Below are 11,831 nucleotides of genomic sequence, written 5' to 3' on the forward strand. Positions count from 1 at the left end.
CTCGTGGACATTCATCAAACACGTAGTGACCGCAAGCAACTTTATGGCTAAACTAGCAGGTCGACGTAAACAACGGCGAAAGTCGGTGTACAAGAATGCATTTTACTTGTTGGACGAGCTGTTTCGGCGTGTATTTCGACTTGAAAAGGAGAAAGTGCAGTAGCTGTGCGGCAAGCTTGCTGATGCACTGAAAGGCATACTGGTGAACACTGTCGGATGAACAGCAGCTGGTGTGTGTGCACTTCATATCTTTCCACTGGAGGCTTTCAAGCACACGTAAGAAAAGGTATTTTATAAATGCTGGAATGTGGCTACCCGTGGCCGAGGGCATGCTATCACACAGGGGCTCACGCACTAACACAAGGCAATGGCACTGCTAGTAGCTACATTGGCTGCGACAACTCGAACGCCAGCACGGTGAGTCATTGCAGCCACAGCTTCTTCTTCTTCTTCTCCTCCTTATTAAACATGGCCCATACCCACGCAGGGGTATTGGCCAAGGTTCAGTGGATAATCCCAATGAGTTCAGCTGCCAGACTGTGCAGAGCTCACTGTCGGTGGTGCTGCTGCTGCTGTCGCCGGTGCTGTTGACGCTGCCGCTGTCGCCGCACCATCTGCAGTTGCGCTTGCCTCTGCGGACGAGTTGTTCCAAAGAGGCCCATTATACGGTCTCGCATGGCTCTACCACGCAAGTGGGTAATGCGGGATCCTGTCCCCGCCAAGTACCCGGCAAGAATAGGTGGCCCATTGTTGCCAGGGTCATCGGTAGTGGTGTCTTCGTCTGCTGCCAGGGCTTCCTTTAGACAGATGTTGTGCAACGCAGCACACGCTGCAGTGATGACCACCGGCCGCTCCGGCTCGTAGTGGAGTGTCCGGTACCTTTGAAGGCACCGGAAGCGGCTTTTCAGAACGCCAAGGCAGCGTTCCACAGCACATCGCATTCAGGCTTGTGATGCGTTGTACTGCCTTTCTGCAGTGTTTGCACCATTATGCCCTGACACTGGTGTGAGCAGGCACGTCTCCAGTGGATATCCACTGTCTCCTGCACGACCAAAATTTGCAGTGAAGTGTTTTGTTGTTTATGTAATAAATGATTCATGCCAAGCAGCCCAAAACCAGAAAGCTGAACCAGAATTCATAGGCATGCAGAAGATTCATGACTAAGGGGCACATCTGTAAGCACAGCCTTCTAGCTTAATGATGTACTCTGGTATCCTACACAACACTAGCGATGTGCACACCTCTTTTGCCTTGGCGTTTTACGCTTGAAACACGATTAACTTTTTAACAATATGTCTTGTGTTCATGACTAAGGGGCACATCTGTAAACACAGCCTTCTAGTTTAATGATGTACTCTGGTATCCTACACAACACTAGCGATGTGCACACCTCTTTTGCCTTGGCGTTTTACGCTTGAAACACGATTAACTTTTTAACAATATATCTTGTGCCGCTGCTCCGGTAGCAAGAGTAAATACAAAAAATAAATACGATACATCAGCACAGGCAGACAAACTTATTCGTGAACTGCCATTGTCGAAGTCGTGCCTTTCGAACACATGCGGTCAGAAAACCAGTCTACTCACGATCATGGTGTTCGCCTCGTTGTATCCTTTGCGGCTCCAGATTGCTGCCCGGTTTCCTGGGTCTCTCCGCAGCGCTTTCATGGCAATCAGCGTGTCGTCGACGACGCCGGGGATGGTGCCGCGGGGAAGGAAGGTCGCCTTCGCTGCCGCCTTTTCCTCGGGGTGCACCGGGAAAAGCACCCATGCCATCTGTGCGCCGACTTTGCATATGTCCTCAGCCACACGCCGCACGCACTTGCTTACCGTCGGTTGTGCGAGGCCGACGGTCTGCTCGTTGCCGACACACACTTGAAAGCATCCGGAGGCAAAAAAACGGAGAGCGCACAGCACCTGCCGCCGCACCGACAAAGCGTTCGTCCGTATTCTCCGCAGTTCGTCGGCAAGTTCGCCGCACAACCACTCCACTTTCTCATTATCCAGTCGAAATAACCGACGGAACAGCTCGTCCGGCAAGTCATACGTGTCATCGAGCACCGTCCTTGGTCGTTGCTGGCGCCGACGTTGCCGCCTCAGCCAACAATAGATAGCAGACGCCGCCGCCGCCCTTTTCCCTACAATACTCTGTAGACCGACTCTTCGGGCCCGCAAAAAAAACAGTATAAAGCCGCGGGCATAATTTGGTGTGCAACGTCATGTATTTTTTTCTCTTCCGTGACGCCATTGCAGCTTCCCGTGACAAAACTTCTCAAAATGGCGCCGACAACCCATAGGAGCGGGCATTTTAGAGCTCTCTAAATTGTAGAGCGGTCAGAGTGAGTTCCGTAATCCGGGCCCTGTACTAGCCTAGCGGCGCCGATTTCACTCCGTCTGCACGAATTACTTTCAACACATGGAGCGGAGTTGCATAAATAAACACGTGACGCACCACGTGACTAGCAGCAGCTGCAGTCGCGCGCTCGGCCATCGTCGCAGAGGCTGCGCGCTGCCTATCCTGTGTGTCGCTATGGACGAAGCAAGTCAGCCGGAGCCGACGTCCTCAAGAGTGCGTACTCGCAGGCGTCGGGCCGAGTCTGATCACCATGTCGACATTGCCCAAAAAAGGCAGCTAGCTTGTTGGCATAATACCGCGTTTTACTATTATCGTGATGGTAAAAGCGAACGGAGAGGAAAATTTGTGTGCACTCACTCGCTGCACAATTCGCGCTCTGTGCCGTGCACAACCAAGGCGCCGTGACGAATTGTCGTCTGCAACATCGCTGAACGTAAGTCGGCTCTCTCAGCGGACGGTTTTGCAGACGCTAAATTATTTTTTCATTACTTTTATGCAGGCACTGCAAGAACCGCGAGATGCCGCTGATAGGTTTTTAATTTATCTGCCGCCAATAAATAAGACGTATGAGCTAGAAGATCGTAGTAAAGGTTTGCCGGTGGTGTTGGTCCGGTGATTTCCAGAAACTGGATGAACCGCTTGAAGGCTACTCGATGATATGACTTGCAGGCGAAGCGATTTATAGAGAAACGAACTTTTATACAGGCTATTTACAGATGGGTACAAACAAAAGTCAGTATACGGCCACAACTATCCGCGGCCGGCCTAGCCGACCGCCTGCACAGAGGCGAGGGACACCGCTTCCCAACAGTCAAGCTGGCGCGCCTCGCACCAGCTCTCAACGGTCACTCCCTCCGCACTCGGCCAGACCGAGCGCCTGCCAGCTAGGAGCAGCTAGAGACAAAAAGCCCCCGGGCGCGGCTCCCTTCGCGGGTACACCCCGAAGATGCCCGCGCCCCATTCCACACGTAAAAATAAACTGCTAACTGCGGCTCATCAGTTTTGACGAATAGGAAAGCTCAAAACTGATGTCACCGTTTTCCCTTACCCCCGAGTTCCTTCCAGGTGGTCTAGCAATCCTTCGGCAAGGGGACAGGGGTCCAAGGTCGAGGCCGGCAGATAGCCCCGCCGTCCGGAGCGGCGAAGGGAACCGCAAGGACGAATGGGGAGACAAACCAAAAAGGCATGAGTCTCCTTCTAACGGCGTGCACCAAAGCAAAACAAAATAAAACAAAACCGGACGCGCCGCCTAGGTCGCTGCCCTCTCGCGAAATATGCGGAACACATGTACAAAAAGATGCGTCAGCGCGCCGAACCCTACACCTTTCCCCCAAGACTAGGCTAATCTATTCAGAGATAAGCCGAGACAACAAACAACAATAAGGGTTCGGCAAGTGGCGGTTGAGTACCTCTGCACGAGCAAGCAACCGGAGCCTGCGAGACCGCATGCTGCGACCCTTCGTCACACACACAGATACATGCTACTAAGGTCCACAAAATATAGACAAAAAAACACGCACAGAAATCCCACACTTTCGTTCGATCGACGTGCGCCTTTCTTGAGTACAACGAGTACAGTTTGTTGTCCATGCACACTATTCCCTGGTCCACTATCCCCAGCGGTCACTGCGAGACGTCAGCCAGTGCACTATCCCAACAAGCGTTGGGTATTCTAGACAAGGCATCTGCGTTAGCGTGGTCGGCTCCTCTGCGATGTTGAATGGTAACATTGTAGCGTTGGAGCGCAAGAGCCCAGCACGTAAGCTTTGCACTTTGAGGCACACTGCTCGTAAGAAAGGAGAGCGGATTGTGGCCAGTGATGACAGTCACGGTGGCGGCGAACACCCACGTCTCAAACTTTTTTAATGCCCATATTACCCCGAATGCCTCCCTCTCGATTGCCGCCCACCGCATCTGCGATGGTGTGAACTTGTGACTGGCGAAGGCTATCGGCGCCTCAGTGCCGTTGTCAGAACGCTGCGCTAAACAGGCACCGGCTGCTACTGCCGACGCGTCTGTAAAAAGCAGATACGGCTTTCGCGGGTCCGGAGTGGTCAGTGAAACCGCCTCGCTTAGAGCTTTCTTCAGGGCTTTCAAGGCTTTGTCCGCGTCATCTGGCCACGGTATTTTGTTCGGCACGCCTTTTCCTGTCAGGCGTGTTAGTGGCAGAGCGATTTCTGCAAAATTGGGAACATAGCTACGGTAGTAGCCGCACAGCCCAAGGGTGCTCCTCAATTCTTTCTTTGTCTTAGGGACTTGAATTCCTTCGATGGCCTCAATTTTCTCTTTGGCTGGGCCATGCCGGCCTGAGCCGACAACGTGCCCCAGGTAGCGGATTGAAGGCATCGCTACCTGGCACTTCTCCCAGCTATCGTGCAGGCCCACCTACTCCAGAGTGCAAAACACCCGCTTTAAATGATGGATATGCGCTTCTAGAGATTGGCTGAATACGGCGATATCGTCTAGATAGGCGCAAGCGTATTCTTCCTGCCCGGCTAGCAACTGGTTCATGTTCCTTTGGAAGGTTGCCGCTGCGTTCTTAAGACCGAAAGGCATCACCCGCCAGGCAAATTGACCTAGGTGCGAGATGAACGCTGTCGGAAGCTGAGAATCCTGAGCGAGTGGCACCTGCCAATAGCCGCGCCTGAGATCCAGAAGTGTTATGAACCTCGCGGCTCCGACTCGCATGATCAGCTCCTGGAGGCAAACTACAGGAAATGCGTCCGTCTCGGTCACCGCGTTCAGCGCTCGGTAGTCTATGCAAGGACGTACCGACCCACCTTTTTTGGGAACGCACACGGTCGGGTGTGCAAAAGGGCTTTTACAGGGGTAGATGAGGCCTTGTGCAAGGAGCTCATCAATTTGCCTCGTTACTTCGTCTTTTAAAGCCTCTGGGATCCTATAAGGGTGGCCTCGCCTTGGAGTTGCCCCCTCCGCGAGCTTTATGCTGTGCTCGCCCACGCGCGCGATCGACGGTTCGTTCGCAAATAATGCCTGGTGCTGCTCGAACGTGGCGTGCACCAGCTCCGCTGCATCCCTGTCTAAGTGGCTTGTTTTATCCGGCGTAAGCATTACCCGGGACGTTGCTTGCGCGCGGGGTATATTCGATTTCCCCAAAATCGCAGTCGTCATCAAATATGACGCTCACCGAACCTACCTTCCCGACGTAAGGGCGTAGCTTATTTGCATGTACTAGCATGCGGCGACCGTCACTCATCTGCACATAGTACGAGTGCTCGCGGTACCTTTTTGTCACCACCGCAGGCCCTAGCCACTTCGGGTACATTTTCCCTGGCCTCTTGTCATCAAAGAGGAGGACCGCCTCACCTTCGCGAAAGGTTTTTACCATTGCGTGCGTGTTGTAGTGCGACGAGTACGCCTCTTGCTGTTTTCTAGTCGTTAGCTCCGCAATGTCGGCCGCGATCTCGAGCTGTGCTTTCAGATTTTTCAAATACTCAGCGGGAGCACTCGCTAGCTCCCCGGGTACCTCAATGTCTCCTGCCCAGTTTTGCTTCAGGATACCGAGTGGTCCTACTGGGTCTCGGCCGTAAAGCATTCGGAAGGGTGACACGCCAGTGGTGTCGTGTGGCACCTCCCGATAGGCCCAAAGAAGAAAGGGAATGAACTTGTCCCATTCTTTCGGTTCATTTTCGATTACGTGTGAGAGCATGGTCTTAAAGACTCTGTTCCACCTCTCCACCGCCCCATTGCTCTCCGGATATTGGGAGCGGAAAAGCGCGGGGTACAGCCGAGTCTTTCGAGGAACTCCTTCGTAAGTGCGGCTGTGAAATTGGTGCCGCAGTCTGAGCACACCACCTCGGGAATCCAGTCCGGCTAAACACCGAAAGCAGCGCGTGGCAGGTTGCCCTGGCGGACAAATACCTTAGGCAGACTACTTCTGGCCAACGCGTGCACAGATCTATTATGCAAAGCGCGTACCGATGTCCTCGGCCAGACGATGGCTCAATCGTACCTATGATATCCACGTTCACTTTCTGAAAGGGAAACTTCGGGCGAGTGAGAGGCGTTATCGGTACCCTATCGGTTCGCCGGTGGTCTGAACGCACTTGACAGCTATGGCAGCTGTCACAGTGTTTGCGAATATCCGACTCCATGCCCGGCCAGTAGAAACTGTACTTTAGGCGAGCTTTAGTCTTGCGAAAGCCCAGGTGTCCGCCCCAATAGGACTCGTGTGCTAGGCTGAGTGCGGCCTCGCGCCGTAATCTTGGCAGTACTAACTGCTGTACCCCTTGGCCTAGCACCTGGTCTTTATGATACAAAACTCCGTCTACGATAGTCATGCCCGCCTTTCCTTGCTTGGCGTTCTGCCAGGCCTGACGCAGAGTCTCATCCTCATGCTGCTCCGCGCGAAACTTCTGTGCCCCGCTAAGCTCAGCCGTGCCGCCCGCCTGTGATGGCTCGACCTCATTACTTTCAACTGTCTGCTGGGGCAGGGTTTCGTCCGCGAAATCCAGGACGGGCTCGGTGCCCACGTCTGGCCCTGATCTATCTGGTCTGTCTTCAGCCGGCGGCGACAGAGTTCCCACCGCCTGCACGAGACCCTCACTGTCCGTCTTGCCCGAGTCGTGCAGCTGTTCCCATGCGTCTGCGGAAATTAGACAGTCGGCTTGTGTGAGCTTGTCGGTGAGCGCACACAACACCGGTGTCGCATCGTCCACATTTTCGATCAGGGGAGCGCCACGACACAGCGCCAACGGAACTACTGCCAGTTCTGCCTCTACCTTCTCTCCGAAAGCGGAGACGAGATCGATCGTCCCGTGTGGGGATACGAACTCCTCAGGTACAAGGCTTTCGCGCACTACGGTGATATCTGCACCGGTGTCCACAATAGCGCCAATAACCGCTTCCCTACAGCGAATTTTAATGTCCCTGAGCGCTGGACGCGTGGATTGAAAGGCATGGGTGGACACGCGTGCCGTTAGCCTATCATCGCGCGGTGGATTTTCTCGTCTGTCAGCTGGGTTCTCACGATCAAATGGGCAGTTCGCGACAACATGTCTCCAGCTTCCGCATCGGAAACAGCCACCCGACCGCGATACCTTTTTCTTTTCTCCTCCTGGCCTGACTGCGGCTATTCTGTCTCCTCGCTCTGCTCCATGCTTCTGCGTAGGTGGGGCTTCAGTTCTCGGTTTTGGGGGCGTGTCAAAACCTTCAAAGCTGTCGGCTTTCCTCTGAGCGCTTCCCTTCCCGGCGGCTTCCTCGTATGCCTGTAGCAGTGCAGCTATCTCATCCGCATTCAGCCATTTCTCACCCTCGCGCAGCTTGACATATTTATGTGCTTCTTCTGATAGCCCCGCCTTGAGCTGGTCGGCAACCAGTAGCTTCAATAATCCGTCAAAAGACGACACGCATCGTGACTTTAAATAAAAATTTAAGTAACTCTGGACGCGTGTGACAAAAGCCTTCCAGGTTTCTTCGCGGCGCATGGTGGCCCCAGAAAACCGCCTTTGATACTCTGCGGCTGAAAGTTTCAACTCGTCTAGAACCACCGCCTTCAACTTGTCATAGTCCCTGTGCTGCTCTGCGGTGAACCGTGTCGATAAGTAGGCTACCCGCTCAGCCAGCACCGGGAACACAAGCTGCGCCCAATGTTCCTTCGGCACGTTGTGAGCCACGAGCGAGCATTCCACTGACTCAAACCAGACTGGTACTTCACCGTCTGCCGGCAATTTGGGGAACGCGCCGGCGAGTAGCTTAGCGTACTGTCTCAACCGCTCGTCCTCGGAAGGCGCCGCATTCTGGCTTCGAGCACGCATGATTTGCATCTCGAACTCTAAAGCTCTTATTTTTTTTCATACAATTCCAACTCTTTCTCAATGTTTTGGCCATGCCGTGACCCCGACGCCTCGTTGCTGCCCCTGTCTCCACCGTCCCCCCCTGTCACCACTGTCCCCTCGGCTGTCCATCGTAGATGCCTTGTCGGGGTTAAGATGACCAAATCGGGTTATCATCAACTACGCAAGCCTTAGTCAGAAAGTGACCGCTAAGAAAACGAAGGAACCAGGGAACTCACTCGGAGCTGCGCTCAGGGTCCTCTTTTCGGGCAGGAATGGCGGCGACCTCGGACCAGGTGCCGACTGAAGCCGCTAGCAGCTGCCTTTACTCGGGGATGCCGTTTTCTGTAAGCTGAAGGCCGTGTCCGCTTGAATCTTCCAACTGCCGCCGTTGCTCAGGGATACCACTCTGTCGTTGAAGGCCTTGTCTTCGGCGTTTCACGCCTGATGCGGTTCGCACCTTCGTACCCCCGTAGCCTGTCGTCCTTTCGGTATCTCGCCTTGGATGCCGAACTTCGTCGTTCTCTCTGTGGATGTCTTCGTCCGTTCCTCGGGGCCGCTGCAGAGCACCAGTACTGTCGACTGCGCCAGTAAAGGTTTGCCGGTGGTGTTGGTCCGGTGATTTCCAGAAACTGGATGCACCGCTTGAAGGCTACTCGATGATACGACTTGCAGGCGAAGCGATTTATAGAGAAACGAACATTTATACAGGCTATTTACAGATGGGTACAAACAAAAGTCAGTATACGGCCACAACTATCCGCGGCCGGCCTAGCCGACCGCCTGCACAGAGGCGAGGGACACCGCGTCCCAACAGTCAAGCTGGCGCGCCTCGCACCAGCTCTCAACGGTCACTCCCTCCGCACTCGGCCAGACCGAGCGCCTGCCAGCTAGGAGCAGCTAGAGACAAAAAGCCCCCGGGCGCGGCTCCCTTCGCGGGTACACCCCGAAGATGCCGGCGCCCCATTCCACACGTAAAAATAAACTGCTAACTGCGGCTCATCAGTTTTGACGAATAGGAAAGCTCAAAACTGATGTCACCGTTTTCCCTTACCCCCGAGTTCCTTCCAGGTGGTCTAGCAATCTTTCGGCAAGGGGACAGGGGTCCAAGGTCGAGGCCGGCAGATAGCCCCGCCGTCCGGAGCGGCGAAGGGAACCGCAAGGACGAATGGGGAGACTAACCAAGAAGGCATGAGTCTCCTTCTAACGGCGTGCACCAAAGCAAAACAAAATAAAACAAAACCGGACGCGCAGCCTAGATCGCTGCCCTCTCGCGGAATATTCGGAACACATGTACAAAAAGATGCGTCAGCGCGCCGAACCCTACAATCGTATTGCCGAGTTTCTCTTTACAGATACGTTCGGAGACTTCGCACACGAATTTTTTCATAAGTTCGCCATGGTACGAAGGGAGGCATGCCCGCACTCACGCCTTGAAACTAACCTGCAACCTAACTCGCGAGCTCAATGCAGAGCCACACCACCGCGGCTATCGAAAACCGTAAAGGACGCCGAAAAACCACCTCTGGCATGTCAAATGTGGCGGTGTAGCAGCGCGCCGCTGGCGACTGACCATCCGTGCTCATCAGCGGTTTCACGCTGGCAGACATTACATACGATCATGACGTAGTACCCTTCAACAGCTTATAGAGAGCCCTAGAATAGGAATTGCGAGCTGGAGCGCAGTAAATGCTAGTTTTGCGGGTCATCACGCTTTATGTTGCATCATTCAACATACGCAGACTAGATAACGCTGGTGATATTGGCGCCATCCGGTTTTAATGAAGAGAACAATTTCTACAACAAACCGGTGCTCGTTAGACCTAGCAGCTACCGAATCACCAAGCGAAATGAAAAAAACAGCCAAAAATATCGTCCATCCAATTTGCTGTAGGCAAGATAAGGGGAAGCGAAAGACAAGTACCCTGTTTATAGCCTCTTCACGTCCTGAAAAACGCATTAACACCGACGAGTGCACTCTGAAGGGACAGGCTCCGCTTCTGAGCGCGCCGCCATGTTGGCTGTCCGTGGGCATCTGCTGCTAGAGGAGCGTACGCTATCTGTGGTACGTCACCATCCGATTTCTTCGACGCTTTTAGCTGCATCCGAACCACCAGATCCGCTTCCGCCGTTTCGAACAATCAGGTGTAGCTACTACTGTAGATCATGACGCTTTTTATTATGACACAAACTCGAAATACGGGCCCTGCACTCCACTCTAAACACGAATACGCTCATATGGAAGCAAAAATAAGTCAGCTGTAATCTAGCGCAGCTTTAAGCTAGCGAAAAGGGATTGTGATAGAGGACACCTCAGTACATTTTTGCACATTTCTGTTTAGAGTGTGCAGTGCACAAAGGAACCTCGGTGGTTGGTTAGTTTTCGTGGAAAGGAAATGGCGCAGTATCTGTCTCATATATCGTTGGACACCTGAACCGCGGCGTAGGGGAATGGATAAAGGAGGGAGTGAAACAACAAAGAAAAAAAGAGGGGCCTGTAATGGAGGCCTCCGGAATAATTTCGACCACCTGGGGATCTTTAACGTGCACTGACATCGCACAGCACACGGGCGCCTTAGCGTTTTGCCTCCACGAAAATGCAGCCGCCGCGGTAGGGTTCGAACCAGGGAAATCCGTATCACTAGCCAAGCGCCCCAACCACTGAGCCACCGTGGTGGGTCCGGCTGCGCATTCAACACGAGGAGCGCACTGACTGTTGACGCCACAATGGACGTCGATGCCACGCATAATACAAGCCAGCTACACCGAGTCTGTTTTTGGACACCCATTCCCCACCGTGATTTGAGTGAAAATGTTTTCGTCGCTACTTCGCGTCGTACAAGGTCATTCGCCTGCTATGTCAACAGGACTCTGAAGTTGTTCGTTATGGTGTGACAAGATACGCGTGACGTCGACCCCGAAGAGTACTGGTGCATGTCGTGGGCAGAAATCCATTTTATGAGCACTAATTTAGAAAATGTGTTTCTCTTAAGGCACTTTATTCAAAGGCGAAAACATTAAATGCTGCATTACTTCAAGGTTCGTAGTGTGCATGCGGCACAAAAATCGTAGAGCCATGGAGATGGCAAGAAGTGGAGAAAGAGAGAGTGAGAGAGACAACTTTATTTGCCACAGGTGTCTGGAATTAGAGCAGGTGGGTCCACCAGGTTGAGGCGACGTCCTGGGCCCCCGAAATCAGTGAAATTTGAGTGGCCTTTTCTGGCTGCGTTAGGATTGGTCCCTGCTTTCCGCAGAGGAAGCTGGCCGGAAGGCCCGTGGGGCCAGGATATTTTTCCATCCCCAAAATTTGTGCGCCTGAGCGGCGGGCTATCCCTGTTTGCAATTTCGGCATGTGGGCTCATATTCCCCATCGGTGTTTAGTGATGGTCATGAGTTTCTAAGAATTCAGTGGGTCGACAAGCTGCGGAGCAGTGTGGTCTGTGCTCGGTCGAGGTGGGAAACAGCGTCTCGTCTATGAAAATTGGTCATGACGGCAAAAGTCTGGGGGCTTCAGCGAGGGCGCTTTCGTCCGTGGGGCTAGCTGCCCGGATTGTCAATCCCTGGACAAGTCGCTCGGCCCCTTCTTTTCGAGAGTATCCCTTGTGGGCGGGTACACAGATGATGTTAATTTGGTGGTGGGGAATGCTGCCGCGATTGATGCGTGCGGAGAGAAGGCAGAT

General features: G+C 53.5%; 1 protein-coding gene across 1 annotated transcript; it reads right to left on the reverse strand.

Moving 5' to 3' along the window:
* Window positions 1-548: 548 nt before the first annotated feature.
* Window positions 549-9,774, reverse strand: LOC144109759 (uncharacterized). Its single transcript, XM_077642556.1, has 3 exons — window positions 9,769-9,774; window positions 6,424-7,956; window positions 549-632 (listed from the first exon to the last, which is right to left on the reverse strand). Exons 1-3 carry the CDS (start codon window positions 9,772-9,774, stop codon window positions 549-551), a joined length of 1,623 nt encoding a protein of 540 aa, XP_077498682.1.
* Window positions 9,775-11,831: the final 2,057 nt, after the last annotated feature.

Source organism: Amblyomma americanum, chromosome 11, assembly GCF_052857255.1.
Source record: "Amblyomma americanum isolate KBUSLIRL-KWMA chromosome 11, ASM5285725v1, whole genome shotgun sequence".
In the NCBI taxonomy this organism is placed as follows: domain Eukaryota; kingdom Metazoa; phylum Arthropoda; class Arachnida; order Ixodida; family Ixodidae; genus Amblyomma; species Amblyomma americanum.